This window comes from Opisthocomus hoazin, chromosome 2 (genome assembly GCF_030867145.1).
Source record: "Opisthocomus hoazin isolate bOpiHoa1 chromosome 2, bOpiHoa1.hap1, whole genome shotgun sequence".
NCBI lineage: Eukaryota > Metazoa > Chordata > Aves > Opisthocomiformes > Opisthocomidae > Opisthocomus > Opisthocomus hoazin.
In genome coordinates, this window is record NC_134415.1 from 72,724,651 (window position 1) to 72,748,637 (window position 23,987).

At 41.6% G+C, this 23,987-nt stretch overlaps 1 protein-coding gene across 1 annotated transcript in view; it reads right to left on the reverse strand.

The window, feature by feature from the left end:
* The window catches only part of CLVS2 (clavesin 2), a 58,875-nt gene extending 35,394 nt beyond the window's left edge, over positions 1 to 23,481 (reverse strand). Inside the window, exons 1-2 of the mRNA XM_009931889.2 lie at positions 22,952 to 23,481; positions 12,812 to 12,986 (exon numbers count right to left, since the gene is read on the reverse strand). Of these exons, the coding sequence (XP_009930191.1) occupies positions 12,812 to 12,986; positions 22,952 to 23,340 (564 nt within the window). The 5' untranslated portion in view covers positions 23,341 to 23,481. The remainder of the gene's footprint in view (positions 1 to 12,811; positions 12,987 to 22,951) is intronic.
* Between the last annotated feature and the right edge of the window lie 506 nt (positions 23,482 to 23,987).

A 23,987-nucleotide genomic window follows, 5' to 3' on the forward strand; every position in this document is an offset into this window, starting at 1 on the left:
TTCCAAAAACACAAAAGCGTGCCTGCCTTTTTTTTCTCACAGAAGACATCAGTGCTGCAAATGCATATTTTTTTCATCTCAGTCCTCATGTCTCCTTTCCTAGCCTGTGATTTAATGAAAGATTAAAGACTAGCTTGTGAAAGTTCACCACGGCAACTGCTGATGTCATTGGGAACTGGATTCCCAGTTGGGGCTTAAAGAAGGATGAAGACCATATTGATAATTGACAATATTTCCAACATTATTCATTTAGCTAATTAAGCCACAACTCTGTGCCACTACATATGCTCAAAACTGAATGAACAGAAAATGTAGCATCATTAATATGCTTAGCTATTGGTGTTATATAAATTTAGCCCTCAGAAATTAACTGTTCATGGAAGGTACAGATTATTTACTCCTTTCCCATTCACCAGCAGAAAAATGGAATTATTCATGTAGCTACTTCATGATGCCATGCCTTTGATTATCCTATTGAAAGAAAAAAATGTGCATTCTTCCTCAGAAAATGAACCTAAGCTCTGTATCCCACATTCCGTAAAATGAAGCAAGGTCTTTATCCATTTAATTGCAAGCATATTTTAGCATTGAAGGAAAGAAGACACACATTCCTAGCTTGGACAGCTCTGCATGTAAGACGCAAGTAGTAATATTCCACCTCGCTGTGTTTGCCATCTATTTTAGAAGAGGTGAAAGTTTTGTGTATGTACTAACACATTTAAAGGCATCAAAGCGTACATGCATTCCCCTTTTGGCTCTTTCTGAGGCAAGTTACTGCAAAAATGCCTTTATGGTAGTTTGTTGCCTGGTCCGTCCTCCCACAGCAACCCAAAAGCAATGTACTGAAAGGCAGTCAGCCCTATGGCATGGAGATACACCTAGTAAAGGAGAAAACCTGCCACAAAACCAAAATTCTCGGGGTTCATAGGATCATAGAATCATTAAGGTTGGAAAAGACCTCTAAGATCACCAAGTCCAACCATCAACCCAACACCACCATGCCTGCGAAGATGGAGCATGGAGGGCTGTTCAGGACTTTAGCAGGTATCACGAGCAAAAAATGCAGTTAGAGGAGGAAGCAAAGATCCATTACACAGCTTTAAGAAACATTAGCAATGAGTACAAATAGCTAGGCTTTGTGTATCTACTACGATTACAAGTATTTGGATGACAGGAATGAGAACAGAGGAAGACGGACCACCTTCTCCCTGCATTTAAGTGAAAGCCCTGAGACCTGGGACTGTGCCTGAGTCCCAGACACACAGCCAAGAGGCTGCGCAGTTCTGCTGCACAGTGTGGCTGCCATCCTCAAGGAGGGACATCAGAGCTCATTACAAAAAAAGCATAAGGTTGTCAAAGGGGAGCTCTTAAAAGAAGACACAGCTGTCATATGAAAGTAAAACAATTCATCAGGAAGATTTAATGGGACAATATCAACAGGATGAAGAAGAAAATATAGAGTAAGGCTCACCTTGCAAGTAAAATGCTGCTCAGTGTGATTTAATTTCTAGAACACACATGGCCCATGCTGTTCCCATGGATAATCAAATGGATTCATTCTTAATTGGCTTTCCATGCAGCTCTCTTTAAAGGCTTGAGTGCTACTTTCATTTGATACTGTATTGATTTTCTCTGAAGTTTCCTCCTATCGTGGCTACCCTGATCAATTAGTGTGCTATAAATAGAGCGGTCAGATTCCTTTCACTGGTCTTGTTAAACTGCACCCCTACTGAATTTCTGTGGAGAACAGAAATGGATCATACTGATAGCAATAGCATGACAATGCCCTGAGGTTTTCCAGTGAAAATCAATTGCACAATATTCCTAACAAAAAGCTTTGAAAAGCACAACCCAATAGCACTTAGCTAATGCCCAAAATATATGTCAAACCTTACTTGCAATTCTGCATGTCTAAAGCCCCCAAAGATAAAGGATGGGAAAATAAGTGGTTAAGGGCTCAGCCAGTTCCTCATTGATATATAATCCCTCATCAATCACAACTATTTAACTACATCCCCTCATAACGGAAATATGTTGCTGGAGGTATGCAGCTAACCCATATAATTCTTCTGGAAAGTGGAGTAAGGATTCAAGGAGGAACCTAGTTGTAAGGCACATCTGGTCTGTCAAAGTCACCATGTATAGTGGCGTGTGTGCTTAACGACTAAAACTAGAGGGGTCTGATAGTGTTCACTGGTATGATGTAGGCTAATTATTGCAGGTGTATGTCAGCTATGACTTCAAAAACGTTAATCTTAAGTTTTGTAATGGTATGGCAGTATAGTTTTTAAAAATTTGTTTTAGAAATGACATTTTACTCAACAAGATTGAAAACAGCCATAAAACAGGAAATGGAATTGTCTGCTTCGAAACAATTCAAAATCTAATTTGAAGCGTGGCTTTTAGGTCTCCACTGTGCTACACCCTTCCCTATCATTTCAAAACTATCCTGTCTTCTCCTAACATTCCTTCTGTCCTCTCTTCTCCTCTGCTAAGCACTACCCTTCAATATCTTTTCTGTCTTCCTCCCAAAATGAAGCTACATTTTTCATCACAGACCCTCTTGCAGGTTGAAAATCCCTATTGCAAAGGTTGGATTTTTAACTACTGCACTTGAATTACTGAATATATTCACTGTTTCTATATGCACTCACTGGTGTCCGGAGTAAACTCTATGGGGTTTTTTGTACGAAGGTCTGAAGGATCCATTGGAGACCTCAGAGGACTGGCTGTACCTTGCAAAGACTTTGCCAGAAAAACACTGGAGGACTACCAGTACTTGATGATTTGTCCTGGATCCTTCTTACTTAGCACGGTGGCTCTCAGCCAGAAGATGCAGTGCTCTAAATGATACTTTCAGTCAAATAGCTTAGCGCAGGATGAAGGCACCTCCCCACAAACTCAGAAGATTTTGTGGGCAATAAGGCACACTCAGTGCAGTATCAGGTAAGAATTAATGACAGCTGAAGTTTAAACATACCTTTAGGGAGGTCTTCTCCTGAATCACAGCAGAACCACTTTCTCCTTACAGAAAATGTTTTCAATGGGGGAAGTGCAAAGGGTTGAAATCCAGTTCTTCCCAGACAGAAAGACCTCCCCAAAATAATTCTAACAGATGTAACAGATTCTTAAGAACCAACTTAAAAGAGCAAGAAATTAACAAATACATTTGAAAATATAAGCTTTAATCACCGATTAAAGATTGCATTTTCCAATGCCACTGTGTGGTACTGGAGTCAGTCCCATATATTAGGACTGAATACACATTTTATAGTCAGAACTCAAGCCTGTGTTGCGAGGCACAACATAAAATGTAACCCACGAGAACCAGAAAGCACCCTGACATGGCCAGAACTCTTCTGGGTGAGATGCTGACATGAGACTTTCTCAGTGTCAGACACTAGAGTTGTGTTCAGGTTTTTTGGATTGAACATACACCCAAATTTCCACCAATAGGATGGTATGTACATCCATGTCAGATTTCAGCCCATATCCATATGTTTAATATCCATATGTTTGGATATTAATTCTGTATAGATAAAATATTAGTGCTTGATCCTTTTTACTACAGAAGACACTGGAAAAGATTACAAGCACTATTTTCCCATTCCACATAAGAAGAAGTTAGAAATGTTTTTTAATAACTTCTTCTGATCTTCGCAAAATATACAGGAAATGACTGGAGAAATGCATTTTACCTGGGGTTTGAGGTGGGATTTTTTTTTAAAAATACACTATCCAAGTTGGAGTATGAGATATTTTCAAAAGAGTTTGTACTTAATTTTTCCTTAAGAAATATGATTTTCTTTATGTGTTATAAATCTAAACTTTCAGTTCCTGAACTCCTTTAAATCACCTGTGGCACTTATTTAAACATAGTTATGCCTATCAAAACATATGAGAATTGAATTCTCTTAATTTTTTATGATTGTGAAACATGAGATGAAAGAAACCATCACCAGCCATATAACTTCACATTTTTATGGTGCTTCCCCCTAGAGAAGTTTCCCATGTTTGTTTTTCAACTTTAGTGAAATATTACAGCACTGTTTTTCCTGCATGGCAATCACTTATAACCAAAGTAAAAATTTTGCTTATAACCAAAGTCGGATTGGATTCATAAAAATAATTGCCATAGGAGATGAACACTTGCTAAGGAATATAAACAAAAATAACAAAAAATTGCATTGTATTGTTTTGGGGAACAGGCACTCAAGGCTTAGTGGATATCACAGGGACTATGCGCAAAGGCAGTTTGTACTGAAGGCAATAAGATAAAGCCTACCGTACACAGCCTCATAAGATCGTAGAGGATTTATGAGAATCACAGAAAACAAAGGTTAGACTGATTTCAGAAAATAATTCCAAAAATGATCCAGCATATCCTTATGAGGTAAACCTGAAAGATGTGTATATAAGATGGATTCATAACACAGGCAATTTGGACAATATCAAAAAAGTAAATTTAAGCTCCCCAAATAGAGGATCCCACTGATTTTCACATCTCACCATCTCCAGTGGCAAATAAGACATTTTGAAACAGAAAAATCAGGATTATGCTAAGAGGAAATCTGAAGAGCAAGAAGTCATAGAAAGGTTTCCAAAGGATGTACCAGCCTTTGAGACTTTAAATTAAACTATATGAAGTACTAGAAAATATAATGCATGAGATAATCTTGCATTAGCAGGAAGATAAACTATGATCTTAAAACATGTCTTCTGTCTCTGATGTTACAATTTAGAACAAATTAGTTTTATTTCTGCGTGACCTTACATGGAAGAATACTACTTATTCCCTTCTTGGCTTTAAGATACTGAAGCAAAGAGAAATATTTAGACCTTGACTGCGAAAAATCACTTCCAAAAATAATTATATATTCTGAAGCTGAGGAATGGTCATAACCATACAGTTGTTGAACTGTGGCCTACCAGGGACAAGAGGAAGTCAATCACAGTGCCAAGAGTTAATTTCCTACACCAAGTCTGTGCTACAAGCCCTTCTTTTTTCATGCTGGTGCCACTTTGGCACAATATTAGTTTTTCATCTTAATCAGGGCAATTCAGTTACTGTCTTTATTTAATACAGATAGATTCCGTTCCCTAATAAAATGAAATAAAATAGAAAAGTGGTTAGCATTTAGCAAAAGCTCATGAAAGAGGCAGTCTGCACGTAGAATTTCTTCTAGTCTGCAGAAGAATTTCTTCTATTTTTTTCTCAAGTGCAATAATTTAATTTGATGTTTTTCTCTGTTGATGTTCTGTCAGTTCTTGATGGAAAAATGTCAACTATGAGCATTTTCATTGGCTTTTATGCTAACCATGGCTACTTTGTTGAAGTAGAAGAAAACTTCAGATACAAAAAGTCTTCCCAGATCACGCCATGTCATTCTACTACATCTCCACAAGTTCCCAACATCTCCTGCCCGGCCCTGTAAGCACTGATTTGTATATACCAAGCAGACTGGCTCCAGTCCGAGGAACTACAAGGACGGTTTCATTAACTTACTGGTGGCTAGAGGACTCACTTGATATGTGAACAGACCTGGACTTCCTTTCTAGTGCTGCTTTCCAGAGTGGTACGAAGAGCAATGGGAACACTGGAGAAATGGAGGACATTTGAAGTTGGAGATTTGAAGCTGATTGGAAGCATGCCAGATGTGGAGACCATTTGGACCGTGAGACCACAAAAGGTTGAGATCTCCTAAGGAGCCTAAGATGAACTTAACGTGCCATGCAGTCACTCACGGTGACTGAGGTTTTGGAGCATGACATCAGGACACCGAGACAAAAAAAAACACATCAGTGAAGACTAGTGCAAAGTAAGGCAATGTCAACAGGAGTGGGACAAGGAGCTGGGGAAGCAGCAGGACTGGGGCTGAGGCTGCTCAGATGCAAAAGGGCAGGAGGAACGGGCAGAAGAGTCTATGCCAGTTACATCCCAGGACCTGAACGAAAGCCAAGATCCCCACAGCTCATCATGCCTTGCTTACAGCAAATATCTGCAAAACACTGGCAAAGTGCCCACTCTCTTTCTCGTGCGGGTTCATATGGAAGATGACAACCTACTGCAGGCAGTTACTCCTCTAGGTCCAGCGGCAGTTTTTGGGTGGTGGATATTCAATACCATATTCAACTCCATTAAGCATCCTTGCAGTTTTCAGTAAGATGCCACACGGCAGAGTTTCTGGGTGTAAAAGGGGAGTTCAGTTTACTGCTTCTTACCATTTGTTTCAAAGAGGCTGCAGCCCACACGGAGTTACGTGCTTTCAAAAAGCATCAAATAAGAAGCTCTAAATCTAGGCCATGCTAGAATTCAAGCTTCTGGCTTGGGAGTTCACAGTCAAGATGCCAGAAGTCTTGAATCCTCCTGAACAAAAATAAATGGCAGCTTGACTCCGAACATATAGAAAGTGACTGAAAATCAGACCATGGCCTGTCACAGTGGGCACCCCAAATTAGCAGACACTTTTAATAGTAATCTTTCAGTGGAATAGCTCTCAGCTGGAAAAAAACAAGAGATAATAGTATACCCTCATCTTAAAAATGTGTTTGTGACAATAAATAAATTACTATTTGAACAGCATTCCACAATTTTTTATTGATGAGCATCATAAAAGAATCTGGCAAGCAAATTAATTATTCTGTCTTCAGATAACAGGTTAACAGCTGGAACCACAATGAATAATGTCTGTGTCTATACAGACATGCTCGAGGTCCAGCCATCAAGTCGTTTCTCACCTGGCAGGTTAAGCTCACATAGACAGCAGGTGAGGAGCTAGAACTAACAATCATTTCCAGCCCATCCTGTTTCCACAGTAAATTGCTGGCAAGCCTTTTTGATGGCCTTTTTACAAGTAAAGAAGATCAAATATATGCAAACTCTTGTAAAATAACAAGTTCTTAGGAAAAATATCCCATTCTGTTGCTGCTACAGAACGTAAGTTGAACTGGTACAAACTTGTGCTGTTTACAAGCACATTCCTCCACTCTCTGGACTAGACCCAGGCTCAGGTGACTATAGCATTTACAAACAGCTTAATTCTTTGATAAAAAAAAGAATTAAAGCAGCTACACAATTTACTAGCTCTCCTGAAAGCAGCAGATACTCCCATTAAAAGCGTGAGCCTGCTACTTTTTAATATACTCCCAAGCACTATGTGAAGTGTCAGGACCCTATTCTCAAAAACTGGTGGAAAACTCAAGTACTGAGTGAGTGGTGTTTATGGTTTTAAGCCTGGATGCAAAGACATTTAAAGCTCTTTTTTTGTCGTTTGCTGCTCACTGACACTCCTTGCTAGTATTGAGTAACTGTTCCTTACGCTCATCATAACAATCTTACACACTGCACAGAGCGTGTGACCATGTAATTATATAAAGTCAAAATAGTGTTTTCAGAGGCATCCTTAGTTCTGGAAGTTCCTGACTTACGAAGTCTTGACACTGCAACCTGCTGGCTGTATAGATGATGTAGTCCAGAACTAGGCTGTGAAATTTAAGCACTGTCTGTGGATATCTACATAGAAAGGTGAACCAACCACCAACGTTCAGATAAGATTCCCTGTAAGATACTGATGAAGTTCACCCTAAAAGAAAATGGGAGTAGAAGTTCTGTCCCTTTCATCACTGGACTGTACAGGCTCTGGTCTGTATTACTTCCACCTTACACTGCTGCAGCAAATCTGACTGGGGATACTGTCCTTACAATTCACAAGAACAGCTGTTCAAAAGATGTTTTGGGTAGCAACAGTAGCTGCAAGCATGCTATCTTCATGTTCTTTCCATTTTGCTTTCATGTTCACAGTAACGAGTTTATTTCAGCTTATGAAGCCTTCCTCTGTTACAAAAAAAAAGTGACAATAATTTGAAAGACCTGCCTTGTCCCCCACAACACTATTGCTCTCTCTTTCTGTAAACATCCTCAACCTAAAAGCAAGAGTCTTCTGTCTTCTGCTGACTATCCACATATGTTCAGTTCCTAGTTTAAATGTGTATAATCACCCCTCTTTCCCCAGCTTTTTACCTAGAGGAAAAGCATCAACATTCAGCCACCAATAAATATGCAGTTTGGCAAAGCATTTGGAGGTACAGCCTGCCTGAGTGACAACATGCAAAACAAATCTGTCATGTATGCAACTAGTATTATGAGCTAAACAGAAATCAAGTATTTAAAAAGGATTTAGTGTTCCAGGGTTTAGAATCCTAAATATCAGTTAATCAGTTAAAGTGTCTTATGCATATCCACAACTTTCCATTTTGCAAAGCTCACTTATAATTACCCCCAAAGCTGTCTGTCAGAGTTAATAAAAAAATCCAACTTTCAATATAATTTTCAAATTGAATTTTCAGTCTTTGATACTGTTTTTACCTGATTTGTGAAAACAATGCTTTCATGATACTCAACAAAATGCCCATATAGGTAGCTATAAAAGGACTATCACAAAGAAAAGAACCATATCCAGAACCTGCTCCCTCCTTCTGCCCAAGTGTTCCCAGCTCAGTGTTTGTCCAGAAGGGCCAATGAGAGTGCCAGGAGCAGTAAAATGAAAGAAAAGTTATTAAAAAGTGGGGGGAAAGGGGTGGAATATACACTTGACTTAATTATGTCCCACCAAAAGTCCATCTAACCCCATACCCTGTCCTCAACAGAGGCCAAAAATGAGAGCCTAGAGCAGATATAATGCACACAACATATGTGATATTTCCACTCGGCATTTATCTCATTTCCAACTACGTGCAGCCCAAGGAATTCTGAACTTTGATGTGGTTTTTACGTATTTAGTAATCCTCAGTTCATTTCTCTAGCACAAACTTATCCATCTTCCCTGAATACAATGAAACTTTTAGCATGCAGAATTTCCTATGGCATGGAGTTCCACAGATTACCTGGGTATTGTACAAATAATCATCATGCCATAAAAACAGACATATCTAAATACTAGATCTTGCTAGTATTATCTTAATTTTTGGGATTTTTTGCCCTTCTCCAGTCCTACAGTAGTTTTTCTGAGGGAGAAAATCACAAGCATCCACAACATTCAAGATGGAAATGATGGCACAGATCTTCACAGTGGCTTCATCATGTTCCCTGCTCTCCATTCCTTTCCTTACAATTCCTAACATTTGATCTGCTTTTTCAACTAATTGAGATGACATTTTCAGAGAGCTATATATCCAACCATACCATCAAGTGTCATTTTTGTGTGGTAAGAGCTTAGACTTCATCACTGTCTATGGAAAGTTAGGACTGGTTTTCTTTTGACCTGTCAAGAGTTCTCCATTCTGTGGGAACAGTAGGTGAAGCACGAAGATTGTAACCCCTTGCTGGTGAAAGAGGCAAAATTCTGTGAAGTTTTTCAAAAATTTTGAAAAGGACTTATCCAAGGCACTTGTGTGTTGCAGCACACAATGCTGTAACACTCCCTGCTTTCAGGAACCCAGCTGCTGAGTAACATGAGCTCCATCACAAGCCCAAAATCAGTGCTTGGCTACATAAATCAACAAATGGGGAGAAGTGGGTGCCTAAAGACTGGGATTCACAAACACTTGCACACTGAATACGCTGGGGAGAGGTAAGGTGCTAAATTCAGGGCATGGGTTTCGGTCTCACCTCTCAAAAAATGTTTTCCTTCTGCTCAGGTTTCACAGCTCTGAGCTCTTAGGTACTCCGAGGCACCTAATCCAGTCAGATCCTGTTGTATTTGCTGATGTTCTTACTCTTCACTACAGGAGGTGTAGGGGCTCTAAATACAAATCCTCCTTCTCATTGACTAGGCGCAACATAAATGCTATAGCCACCAGCATTTGCAGGGAAGAGTATTACTACTTCCTTCCAAAAGCACAAAGCCAGTGTATGAGCTAGGACTGGAGCATCGAGAGTCCCACCCAAGTGGCCCAACCTCCACAGGAGATTTTTGCTTCTTGGCTAGCAAAACCATTTGATCTAAAAACCAGCACTGACCTACGCTGCATCAGGTGGTTGGTACAGCACTGCTGGGATGGATATGCTAGAAATTCACATTACTTTACAGAAAATCACTGTCCTTTAACATTAAAAATTCCATGGCCAAAAGGCTCTTTTCCTAAAAACAGCTACCTAGGACGTTTTTCTAATGTATACAATCAGTTAGGGGTATGATTCTTTTCATACTCCCATTTAACATATCTATGCAGACAAAGTGTATAGTAGAACTTCTCTTCAGTAGAACACTCTATATATTTACTTATCTTACTTTCAAAAGCACCTTCCTAAAAAATAAGCAGTTGTGAAAAGCCTAGAAATGCTATAGCTTGTAATCAACTCCCTTTGGTACGTACCATATTGAATATTCTTCTCACCATGGAAGCTAAGCAAATATAATGCAAATTCAGTAGATTTCATTCAGAAGGCAAAGGGATTTGGTTAACATCAAATTCAGTGGTCACTGATCCCACTTTCCCTGTCCCTTTCCACCCAAGTAACACAAATATTTAAATTCCCCAAATGGTAAAGTTCAGCATCTTGAGCCTTGTCAAATCTTATATGCCAAAGTAAATTCCATTTGTCTGATTAAACAGAGACTATTTACAAAGAGCACAAACAAACAGTGTGTGTGAGTTGTTCTTGTACTTTTCATACCATTGACTAAGCACTTCTTACTTTGACATCATTCAGAATGATGTTTCTGCTACGCATTTTTGTCCAAAATGAAAGAAAAGGCAGTTCCTGTTGAAGGTAAGGGAATGTAGCATTCCAGGTATGAAATCTTGCAAGAAGGCGCAAATAAACCTGTGCCTTCCCCAGAGTCTCTCTGTACCACCTTTCCATCATGCTTTCCTCTTATTCCCCTCCTGATTGTAATTGTTTTTGAAGTGAGGTTCTCCCTCCAAGATGCTCAGTACAGTTGTGTTTAGTCCTTTCCACTGATTCTAATAAATCTTTACACAGAAAAGTATCTAAGTAAAAGAAAAGAAGAAGAAAACAAGAAATTAAATACAAACAACCCCCCAAACAGTATAATTACTGGGAAAATACCAGTAGAGAGTCAGTCAGTTTTTCCAGTACAAGAATGTTAGCCTTCATTCCCTCAGTAGTTCTCCACAGAAAATTAAATGATGTATTATGAGAATCCAATTAATTGATTTCTTCAAAAGACCTGCGGTAAAAGGCCTTGTAAAAATTGCTGCTTACAGATAACAATACCTGTCATAGATGAGGACAGATTCCCCAAGCATTAGAAGAGTTTTCTCTCACATTTACCATTTTAGTGGCTTCTCATTCCTTCTTCTGGAGCATTTCATATCCATCCAGTTTTACATCTCTGGAGTCAACAGGACTGAAGACAGTGAGCACAAAATGATGCCCTGGGTGCTGGGCACCATCAGACTCTGGATATTTGAACATACAAAGCTGGGGGCATGGGTAAGTTAAGCCAATGGACTTCGCGTCAACTCGGTAATGAACCAACTGATGGCAGGAGAATACAGAGTCTCCGAGCCTACCTGAAGTTCGAGAGGTCATCCATCAAATTTTCAGATGCAATTACCGATTACAGCTTTCCTCAAAATAATCATCTCTGATTAATATCCAAGAAGAAAAACCACCATTTAAAAACAAAGACTACTAAAGTATTCATTCATGTTCTAAGCAAGAAAACAATGGCTAACTTTGAATAACAGCACAAAAAAGAACGCAACTTTGAAAGCAATAAAAGGAAATGCAGCACTATTAACGTACAGATTGCACTGCTGCCTTCTGATGTAGTTCTCAAGACCATGCAATCACACTGTTGCATAAGGAAACACAACGAAATGAAAAATGAGATTTTTGTCTCATGACTGTCACTATCCTTCTGTGTGCAACAGCAGACTGAATACTGGTTAAGCCACTTCAAGATTTAGATCAAAACTCCATACTACTGCTACATAAGTTTCTTCAAAAACAGCAATATCAAAGTAAAGAAAGTTCAAAGATAAGGCTGTTATTTTGTATTATGAGCAATAAAAATGTATAAATGATAAAAACATCACAGAAAAGGAATATATGTCCTTGTAAAACCAAGGCACACTGCCACAGGAGTGAATTACTGGTGTTTTTAATACAGCAACTCAAGTTTGCACAGCAAACAACTACTTTACAGATTCTAGTTTTTCATTTTAATAAGCATTAAAGATCGTACAAGACAGCCAAGACTTATGTAGTATCCTTTCCACCAATGTGCCTGTGCCATGTAAAGTGCGTTTACAATGAGCAGAAAGAAATTTAAGTCACTGTATACTCAGTCCCAGAAGCTGCTGCTCAAATTAATCTTGAACCAGCAAAAGAGCCAAGCAGATGCTGAACTTTGAGTCAGTAAAGAGTCCAGCTAAACGTCTAATCACAGTGCCCCACACTTTTCAGGACAAATGATGTAGAGCCTGTCTCCAACAGAAACAACGAAAAAGAACAACCTGGCATGGCAGCAGCAGCCCATATTTCATTAGCCCTGTGCAAAATGACAAGACAAACTGATTACTTCTAACTTGCTGCTGCTGCAGAAGCTACGGTCAGAATTTACAGGAAGCCGGTCACTTTGGCATAAAGACAGAAAAGCTACCTCTCATTTATGGCAAAGAAGGAGCCTCCCCACCAGGAGTTACTGCAGTTAGCAGACTGAGCTCATGTTAGCTTGTGCCACTGTAGCTTGACTGTTCATCCATATCTCAGGGTGTTAATAGCCTTGCTATTCAGAAGTTCTTGGATTTTTGTTTTGTTTGGGGTTTTTTAGCCACCCAGATTTGTAATGAACTGCAAAAAGAAGGAGAATTAGGAAAAGAAAGAAAGGAAGAATGTTACCTGAAGGCCCTCGATGGCTAACCTAAGCATGCTTGGTGTGAGCTTGGAGGCCTGCTTGAACGTGAAGTTGCTCCAGTCTATAATCAAAACAAATCCATTCACTTGAAGCTCGGGGTCTTCTATCATGGCTTCTAAAGAAAGCAGTATAGCGCGCAAAATATCCACCAGTGTGTACCTGTGAACGTTAAGGGGAGATTTGTTAGGAAAGGAGCAACAACCACAGATGTGGAGAAGTTCTGAGTGTTCTTCCTTTGTACTGCTTGTCAAAAGTTTAAAACAAAGGAGCACAAATGTATCCTCAGAAGTCATGGGTATATAAAGCTGGGAAAGTCTCAGAAGCTCACTTGGTTGAACTCATCCTCTGGAGCAGGATAATGTACATCTAGACCATCAGCCAGCCAGAAAAAACTACAAGAATATAACACATTTGAACTCCTTTGTAGTCTCCTAATCTGCTTTAATACCTATCCATTTTATTAAATGTCTGTACAAACATATCTATGCAAATTGTATTTTTCTAACACCATAACGATACCAAAACCTGAGTCTAACACCAGAAGCTTAGACCCAAAGTTTCCTCCTATTTTTTTCCAAGGGATTGAAATAACAGCTTCTACAAAATTATCAGCTAATAAAGGGATTTCCACATGCTCCCCTTGTCCCTCTCGCCAGATAATGTTTTCTCTTAAATGTACAAAGGGTATTACAGAAGGCTGACTACTCAAGGATCTTGAAAGCAGAAAGTAACACACACTAGGGCTTTGAGGTGCTTCTGGTTAAGAGCAATAACAACCTTTTAAAAGTTACTTAACTGCCTTCTGAGTACTGAGTACTTTGTGTACCCAAATTATGTGGTTTCAGGAGTAAGTTTGTAATGTGGTACTCATCGGTCCTAGAATTTTCTATATTAAATTTGGGGTTACAAAGATCTCACCTACAATATGTAATTATGTGTTTTACATATATGCGCATAATCTGTTCTTAGACTGATGATCTTGTAAAAGAAGACATAACTCCATACTGCTAAACCCTGTTGAGTACAATCTTTCTTTTCTGAAGTTAAAGCACCTAATAGAGCAGCTGAATGGCTTAAATATATACAGTGATGTCATATTTAGACTGCCATATAACAGAGTTATAAACCAACTTGCAGTTTATCTTACTCGGTTTTTAAAAAAAAGTGAAACACCTGAATTATCTGGGTTTTTTTAAGAGATATGAAAGTAGTATTTTAAGCTTTGATTTTTTTCCAGGCTAACTATGTTTTATATCTAAAAATCTTTTTTGAAAGTAAGATAAATAGTTACTGAAACAGATGTAAATTTGCCAGTCCACACCACAGTATCAGATGCAGCATTAGAATGTTAAATCAGAAAAATATCAGATAAGTAAATACTCCAGGAGCAAAGACAGAGTTAAATCTTCAATGTTTGCGCAGATATTTTTAAATCAAGCCCTTTAAAAGTCTCCCATGATGGCATCAAATATAGAAGTTCTCAAAATTATGAGTCCCCAGAGAAATCCTCACCATACTGCATATGTAGCAAAGAGAATGTGTGTTTATTTAGAAATTACATTAAATTATACTGAATTCTACTTGCTTTAATACAAGTACACTGTTCCATTGTGTACATAACTATATTTTGAAAGCATCTGCAAAAGGAAATAACAAAAATGAAATTAAACTGCTCTAGCTGACTCCTTGCATCTTTCCATCTTTTTTTAGGCAATTAAAACTCTGTGAACTTCCCAACTAAGCATTCCTAGGAAAGGAACTAGAAAAGGACTCTCTTAATGTCAGCCTAAACCAAATGAACAACAGAAAGTGTGTTTTCCCCAGAAAACACTAGGGGAAACATTGTTTTACATGATTCTTCTCTTCATTTTGGAGACCCTTATTTTGTTTTTAATTCACTTTCATTGACTGGGACAAAAGTTTTCATATTCACTCTTCTCCTTTTCACTTTTCTGAGATTTAACTTTTTTCTAAGGCTTTACTTTTCTGAGATCTAAGGTTTACAGGAAGTTTGGCAGGCTCCCTCTTTTTTGTTCAGTTTTTTTCAACTGGGAGAGAAAAGCTCCCAAGAAAAATTTGTCTCTGTAAATTCCCTGTGGAAACCCTCAAAATTCTAAAATTCTCTATTTCCATGTGGCAGAGAAAAAAAAAGACACCATTTCTGTAAATGGAATTTTGTCCATGGGGAAAAAAAGTATATGCCTTAAAACCTATTTTGAAGGAAAATGTTCACAACCTGGATCCTTCAAATTGTTAGCACAATTTGATCATCAAAGAGCTGTGAGACCAGGACCCTGTTTCTGCAGTAGGCACAGAGAAGCAAACCTGGAGAGCCCTGCCTGCCCTGAGCAAACCAATTCATTGGCTCCTCCCCAAATGAGCTTGTGCATGTGAAAATGGGATGTGTGAATGTTTGGCAGCATGAAGACTATAGATGGTTTTACTGGCACTAAAAAGTTTGCCTAGCGTAGCTGCAGACCAGTCTACCTATCCAGTATAACACAGGTGCACGGACCATGAAGGGCACCTAATCAACATGGGAACTAAAAATCCCCTGTACCATCTGCATTTTGTATAACTGCCAGCACTGGGATTAAAACACCGCGCTTAGACTGAGGGAAGGAGGCTTACAGAGTCGTGTTCAGGATCCAGGCTCGGCTCAAAGCATGGCCAACTGCCTTTGAGCCCACTGGTTACCTCCACAGGTGGTGGAAGTCTCAGAAATATTATTTTTTTTATTGCTTCATGAAATTCAATGGAGATACACCCTGTAACAGGCCTTCCCAGGGAAAAGGTTGCAAAGGGATGGAAATTACATCACATGAGACATTGTGAGAGCAGCTAATGCCTCAGTCTCAGGAAGACCATCTACCAGAGCTCATACAAGAAACAGACATGAGAAATACTCAAACCCTAAAGTTAGCCTCAACCCTGCTTGACATTTATGCTGCCCGATTCAGAGGATCTCATTCTGCAGGAGAAGAGCTCCACGAAGCAGAAGGCTGCTGCAAGCACCCTACATCCAGTCCAAGAAGATGGGTCCCAAGTTCCAGATGCAGATCTCTAACGTCCTCCCTAGGGAGTTCAAGAAGACACCACATGCCTTGGATTAATGGCTCCCTGGTGGCACAAGGCTGTTAGAAATCTGGTGCATTAGCCATGACGATTCTTTGTTTATGAGGCCAACCAGGCCTCTAAGACTGGCCATCAAATGCTTTTATATATACATAAGTGACGAATATATAGATGTATATATCTAAACACATATATACCGAATTATGTTCTGAATTCATTCAAGTCAATGGGAAAACTGTCAGGCATCAGTGAGACCAGGATTTCAGCCACCACAGAGAGGAACCAATGGTTGCAGGGCTGGGCTTCCACAAATCTATGGCACATTCACCATCACCGTAACTCCCGTGGCAGATTTGCTTAGTGTAATAAATACAGTCCACAACAACAATGGCAATATTGTACGTTTACCCACTGAAAAAGACAAAAGGTTGTCCTCTCAGTGAAAACAAGTCCTGAAGAACACAGGTCTAGCTAAAAAAAAAGCAAGAACACTTTCTGCCAGAGTAAGTTATCTGAAGTGCTCTTTAAGTCTAAAAAGCCACAATGGGAGTATACAGGGACATGTCACTAACAACCAAGCTTCCCCCCTCAAATACCCTTCGGGGAAATTAGTTGAAGATAGGAGCTATCCTCCATTCTGTAATGGACCTCTTCTCTTGGTTTTGATACCCTACTTAAGTACAGTACAGAAAACCAGGCAAGAAAGACAAATCCATTAGTGGATATTTAAAGCAGCTTTTACTCTAGACACATGCTGAGGCAAGCCAGAAATTTAAACCCAGTGTGACAGATGAAATCTTAGGTGCTGCAAACGGCAAACTGAGTATTGAACGTATCAGCCGAACAGCCCAAGCAAATGAAACATGATTAAAGAAACTATACTGAAGCTTTCACACAGCTTAGAGTTATTCAAATAAAGACTCATCTTTAATGCACTCCAGCTCCATGCTGTCCAACATTTCACCTCCAGGACGCACAGGCTTTGCCATAACATATGCTCCATTCTTAGCTGGACTTTACGGAAACGGAAATCCTACGTAAAACGAAGGTGGGAAAAATTATTCTGGATTGTGTTGCTGAAACTTTTATTCCATGCTGAAAATACTTTCCATATGGATACAGAAATACAACCAATCAAAAGGGGGAAAATGGGATAAGCTAGGGAGCGTGAAATAAATTTGGTCCAAGATGGCTTTAACTGCCTTTCTACTTTAAAGAAGAAAAAAAAGGAGAAAAATCAATATATTAGCCTTTAATATTAAGCGACCATGGTGTTCAGTCTGAGGGGAAGACACTATTATTTAGGTGTTACCAATCTGCGTTAAGTAACAGTGTGTATTTAGGGGACAGCAAGCAACTTATTTCGCCCTGGCCCCAGTTTTACGACGACTGCTCCAGTGCTATCAGGCACTTAGGGTGTGCTGATGACGATTTGCTGCAGTGCATGTTCTGTAGCAGCCTGGAGCTAGGCCGTGGGGAATTAAATCCTTATTTATCTATGGTTAACTTTGGTTGCATTCACTTGTTTAATCAGACTCTTATAGGACATATCGTAGCTAGCAAGGTATTACTGATTGCTAGGATAGTCGAAACTCACAGTTAATTTACATGTATTTAATGTCCTCTAATTATAGAACCACACTTAATTCAACGAAGAGCTTAGACAACTTCTTCAACCTAGTTGTTAGTGTGAGTAACAAGTGCTGGAAATACGTTATCACATATATAATGCACTCTTAATGTTCCTTTTCTGTGTGAGTCCCAGCCTGAGTTCAAATGAGCTGGGGACCGGTGTGCAGACACGCTCTGCTACCTCTTGAAATTTTTCATTCAGGTTGACTTCAAAGCAATGAGCCTGGGAAGGTTTGACAAGTTAATAGCCACACTGACAGTGATTCTTTCAAATGCTTCTGGATGGCTACCATTTCCACCACAACACTGACAGAGCTTTCTAGGGTAATACCTCACTGAGGTCTTGATTTGTCAAGAACAGAACAGCTCAAACAACTAACGGAACATCCTGTTCTTGTAATTTAACAGTGGCAGCAATTTCTCCTTCACAGAAAAGTTCTTTGAGAATTTTTTATGGGACATGAACAGATTCAAAGTATTTCCAAGGATTTCCGGGAAAAACTCTCTGGCAGACACTGCTATCAACTCTTGGTAGTACAACACTACGATCTTTCACATTTACCTCTTGGCTATGTGGTCTATGCATCCTCTTCACTCCCAGAGGCCACTGTGATTTCCATCAGGCCAACAGCAAGAGAAGAAACAGTAAGAATATAGCATACAGATGCCTCATGTCAAACTGAGCTGTGTCAGCTGTTTTCAATATCTTATGTTTTTGATGATGGGCAGCATCCACCGCATCATCTGTTTAATCAGATTCTGGTCCCAGTCGGTTTACATTTGCACTGAATAACATATAATCTGATTTGGCAGAGTCGTCCTACTATCTCTATTGCTATTTGTCATTTCTTCCTGATATCAAGAAATTTGAAGTTATTTTGAGAATTAAGAGTGAGTGACATGAGTCTGCCTCTTGGGATGCAAACTGTTAACTAGACGAGATAAATGATAACTCTTCTGTGTTTGAATTTAAGCCACATGTCTCCTGAAGGTCACAAACATGTAAGGAACACACAGTCTGCATTTTAAGCTCATCACCATTTTGACAAGTAAAGGTTTCTGTCAAATGAGCTCTAGTGCCACTATGGTTTAAAAGAGAAGGCTGGTAAAGTCTCTGAGCCATCATCCCATTTCTAACCTATGGCTCTGGCTTAGTATTTTTGGAATTTCAGTGAAACAAGAGCTCTTAAGATACACAGATGAGTACCTAGAAGTGATGCCTCAGATCTCCTTGGTTTATCAGTCTGGGTACAGATTTGAATACTGAAAAGATGGGGGACTGAAACTTCCCTTACAGCTATTCTGCTTAGATAGTGGCAGCATGCCCTGGGGGCCCTTATTCTCAAAACAAAAAGCACCACCAGTGTTACAAAAATACACAGAAAAACAGGAACTGCTTCAAATATTTTACCCGATTAACTTTTAGATTCAGATGTAACACCATCCATTACTCCTTATGTTAGCCCAGTGTCTAACAGTCACAGCTACGGACGAATATTCAGCTGGTCTAAAATTTACATCAGCATTAATCAAAAAGATCGCTAGGCAAAACACTCACAGTCTAAATACAAGTGACAATAGTCAGATACGGATACCTGGGGGAAAGCTAGGAAACAATAAGACAGCATCAGTCAGCAGCAGAAACCGTAGAAAAAATGACAGTGTTTGCACTAGTTAATAATTATTATTTGAAAGATATTACTTCCAAACAAAAATTGACTCTATTAGCCAGGTATTTTGTTATTATTAATATGTTATTACTGTTAGCATTGCTATTTATTTTGTGACACTGCCTCCATCAGAGCTTGAAAAATACCCTGCCAACTCGCCTGTGGTTAATGGTGAGCTGAGAAGCAGACGAGCCTAATAGCTACAGAATTTACATCTTCGTTTAACAGGAGGAAAAGAAAAGTTTCTAGTACTTCTGCGCATGAAAGCATAGTTTTGAAAGCAAACCAGTGGACTCTGTCTTTGCCGTGCTATACATCATCTGATGCAACAGCAGAGCTAATGGTAAGGTGTGCCGTGGATTCCCACATTCACCAAGGATGGTGGGAGCTGACTGGGTCACTGTGACACAGCCAGGAACCAGGCATTACTGCACTTTTCTACTGCACTTTTCTATTGCACTTTCTAGGAAAAGTTCTGAGATAATTAACGCAGGGAATGATTTCAAATAAACAGCATCAAAATGGACCAATTTTCCTGCACACCTGTGTACAGGTGCCACGAAGCATATAGAAGAACATGCGTAACGACAGATCCCTTCCCGCTGAGAGCTCAAGTTAATTGTACCATTAACTGAAAAAAACTTTACCAGCTGGACACATAAAGAAAAAGGAGTCTTCAAATGCACGTACACACCTCCAAGCCAAATGTAGTTATGAATCAACAACCTGGAAGCTAACAGGGAAGGCTGATCCCTCCCCAAGCGGTATCCAGCCTCCTGTCAGAAATGCCACCCTTCTTCACTTTCCCCACAGTAGAGACAGGGTGGACAGTTAGACAGGGTCCCACTGAAAAGCTGCTGGGCTATTCAATGCGTTATCCTTCACCTTTCCTTCCTTTTTTTGTTTGTTTTAAATACATGTCTGATTTAGTTGTTCAGATGGTAGGACATCTGGTACAGTTTTCAGGCCCTGCTTTAACTTAATGATTTAACATCCACTACACAGGCTTGTTTTACCATAGGAATTTTCTGCCTCCCATGCTTTTCTTTCTAATTGGAACTATGTAAATCATAGGCTGCCGGTGCTATATAAATCATCTATAGTATGTCTGCTATTCATTTAAATAACAAATTGGAACTTTTTATTTCTAATTGTTACATGCTGGCCATAATAAGTCCTACATACATGATAAATTTGGAGGCTTGCTGTGCTATATTAACTTAGTTTATGAAGCATACAAAGAGGTCCTAACAAGACAGGCTTCAAAAAGCAATCCTCCCAGTGTTGCTGTAAGAGGAGCACTGGTTTACGTACTGTAAGATCTCAAGTCAGTTAAGGCATAAGCTTGAGACATACTGCGTAGCAGCTCCAGTATCAGTTCTGTACACAATGCTTCCCAGGTTCAGTTGCTGAACATCAGATAATGGGAGACACTAAATTAACCAGAAAAGAAAGTGACCTAGCTCCATTCCCAGATCTGTCACTGACTTGTCATGTGCCTTGGAGCAAGCCACTCCCCACAGCTGGGCTTCAGCTCTCTCCCCTTTGTCTGAGTGGTCTATCTGAAAACAAGTCCCTCGCTCTGGAGGAGAGTCAGACCGTGGGTGGGCAGCACTGAAGAGCAATAGGCACCCAGTCGCAAACACGGCCATTAGGTACTCTGGTGTACCCCAGTCACTTCACTGTCGGAAAATAAATAATAATAATTGTACCAACAGGACTTCATGAAAAAGATCACAATAAATTTACCATTATGTCAGCTGATCTCATGTAGTTTAAATATCAGCACATCCAAAATTAAGAAGAAAATAAACCTATTCTCTTCACATGGCAATTATTTTTTTAAATACTACTTTATCTCTGAATTCAAATCCTTGGTGTTCTTTTGACTAGGAAAAAATGAGCTGAAAAGTCTCACATAAAGCTTTGGGGGTTTTTTTCATTAATGAGAAATAACAGTACAGAGTAGGTCACACTACCTTTAACAAAGGGAACCCCTTCATGGTAGATGTATGACTCAATAAAAGTTCATTTCTTTGCTAATTCTTCATTTGGGGATTTTTAAGAGTTTGTGGAGCTGTTTTTAAACTAAAGAGTGGACCTGGTCCTTATGTGGGAAATGAAGCCCACCCAGAGAGTCTTTAGCTTCATCACCACTGCGTCCCCACTCAGCTTCTATGGCTCCATCAGCCAGAAAACCGAAGCAGGGAAAGGCCGCTGGCCCCAGCTCTGTGTATGTTCATCCACTTTCTAGTTGTTAGCGTGGTCATGGGCAGTTTTGATTTGTGCCAGACAGCTTCCTCCCAGTCCCTGGGCATGAGTCATGGGTTAGCAAGGGCCAGGAAACTCTCCCTGTCGGCAGCATGGATGTGGCCACCCTGTCTGGAGAGGAGGAAAGCCATGGTGGGCCAGCAGCCCTCCGCGCAGAGACACGTCCCTAGCTGTAACACCCACTGGTGCAGGGAGCTGTGGGATCACTCCCTGCAACAGCTGTTGACACAGCCTGCAAGAAGGCAGCTACACAAACGCTTAAAGGGCAAGCTTAAGCATGCCAGACCCCAAAATTTTGTCCTTTCTATCCACACCGCAAGGTACTGAAACACTCCCCATGTTTCAAATTAGCTGAGCTTGGGATATCTGCACCGAGCACTCAGCACTGCCTGTGCTCAGCCCGTGCAGACTGCACAAAATATGGTTTGGGCTCCTGTGAAGGCAACTAGCAAGATTTTAAGTTGTCTCATTAAGAAGAGCTTCAGATCCTAAACCTGCTCTCAGGTTGGGAGCCTAGGGAAGCCATGCAGTGCTCACAGGAGTAGGCTTTTGAGTTCCCTCTTAATGGATTAATTAATTTACATGTACTGAAAAACAACCAATTTTTGTGGATATAATTTTAGACTGCAGGAGAAACTGGGCATGACACCCAATAAGGTATTTAGAATAACCAGACAGCATCACACAGTATCAAGCCTATTGCTAGAAGAAAGGGCCTTGATGGGAGACAGCTCCTGGGTCAGCCTGCTAAGTCATCTTCAGGCTACAGTAGTCCCAAAAAGGATCAGAAATTGTTCTGGGGGCTGCACTAGCCTCTTTCAATTCGCTACCAAAGCTTTGCGTGCTTGGATCTTATTATGCAGGGAATTCACGCTTGGAGCAGCATGAGCGGTGAAAAGAAGCGGTTACTGTAAATTCCATCCTGGCATTTCCAGGTGGCTCAGGACGAGCTCTCTCCAGCTGAGGGAAAGAATTCAGTGCCTCAGCTTTCTGCACAGGCAAACTTTTCAGCTCAAAAGCCATGATGGATAAGCCTGTTTTACACACAGCGTCTCCCACTTTCTGCTACAGCACCTGAGCTGCTCTGGGTGTGCTGAAGCAGAAGGACCAGCACAGAGAGAGCAACCAGCTTTTGTCTGGGGAATAAGCACATCATCTACCGTGCCAGCTCACTTCGGCTAAGGGGAGGCAGAAGGGTGTAAACCTCTTACCAGCCAGCTGACAAGAGCACCCGAGCATCCTACTTCCCTCCCAAAATTCAGAGCCTAAAGGACGAGATGAGAAGGTTGAAAAGGCCCTAAGCCACCAAATACATTTCTTCTTTCTCTCTCTGCCTTCCAGGCTGCTGCCCAGCCCCCCGTGGGCACGGCTGGCTGTGTCCCTGCCGCCCACCCATCCCCTCTCTGCCCTGGCACGGTCCCACGCACTGCCCCAGGGAAAGCAGGAGTTAAGGCAGGCGGGTGGCTATGCGTTTACCTGCTCTGGTCCCAGTTGGCAGCGAACAGGACGAGGATCTTCCTGCCGTAGTGGTCCAGGTTGGCCAGCCCGCCGGGGAAACCATCCTTCAGCGCCTGCTTGATGCCCGGGTCCGTGGCCTTGAAGCTCTTGAACATGTCCAGGTTCTGCTGGCGATATTCAAAGTACTGGGCCAGGAGGCGAAACGCCTCGAAGTGCTGAAACTTCCTGGCCCGCAGGAACCGCAGGATGAAGGCATCGTCGGTGCGGAGGAAGCCGATGTCCGGCCGGGTGATGACCATGTCCCGCACCTCCTGGATGTCCTGGTGCAAGGTGTCCGGGTTCTCGTTCAGCTCCAGCCGGGCTTTCTCCAGAGTCTCCGGGGAGAGACCTGCCTGCAAATGAGTCATGGCGCTGCCCTCCTCCTTCTCCTCCTCCTCCTCCTCCTCCCCGCCTCTGCCGCCTGCTCTCCTCAGCCTCCCGGGCGCTCGCCTCCCGGAGGCGGGGTGCCCCGGCGCCGCCGCCCGCCGGTCCCCCGCCCCGCCGGGCCTCGCCCCGCCGCTCCCCGGCCCCGCCGCCGCGGCCAGTCCGCCCGCCGAGAAGCCAGCGGCTCCCGGGGGGGGCCGCGCCGAGACCGCCCCGGGCTGCGGGCGGAGGCGCGTTATCTCCCCGACATCGCGCCCTCCCCGCCGCGGGCTCCGGCGCGCCGCATCACCCCCGCCGGGGCCGGGGCCGGGGCCGATCCCGGGCCGGGCTGCGGCGGCAGCGAGGTCGCTAGGCAGGGCAAGCGGCGCCCGGGGGCGCTCCCCCGGCCCGGGGCTGGCGGGGGGGCTGCCCGCCCCGGAGCAGCACCATTCACGTCAGATCAGCCCTTGCCCCGCTGCAGGAGCGTCTCCCCGCATCTGAGGGAGGGTTGATAAAAAACAACAAACCCCCCCCCCCAAAAAAATAACCCCAAAACAAACAAAAATAAAACCCAAAGCCGAGCGAGGAGGAGGGCAGCCTGCCCGCCGGTACCGGCACCGCGGAGCCTGCCGCTCGCCGGCGCGGAGCCCGG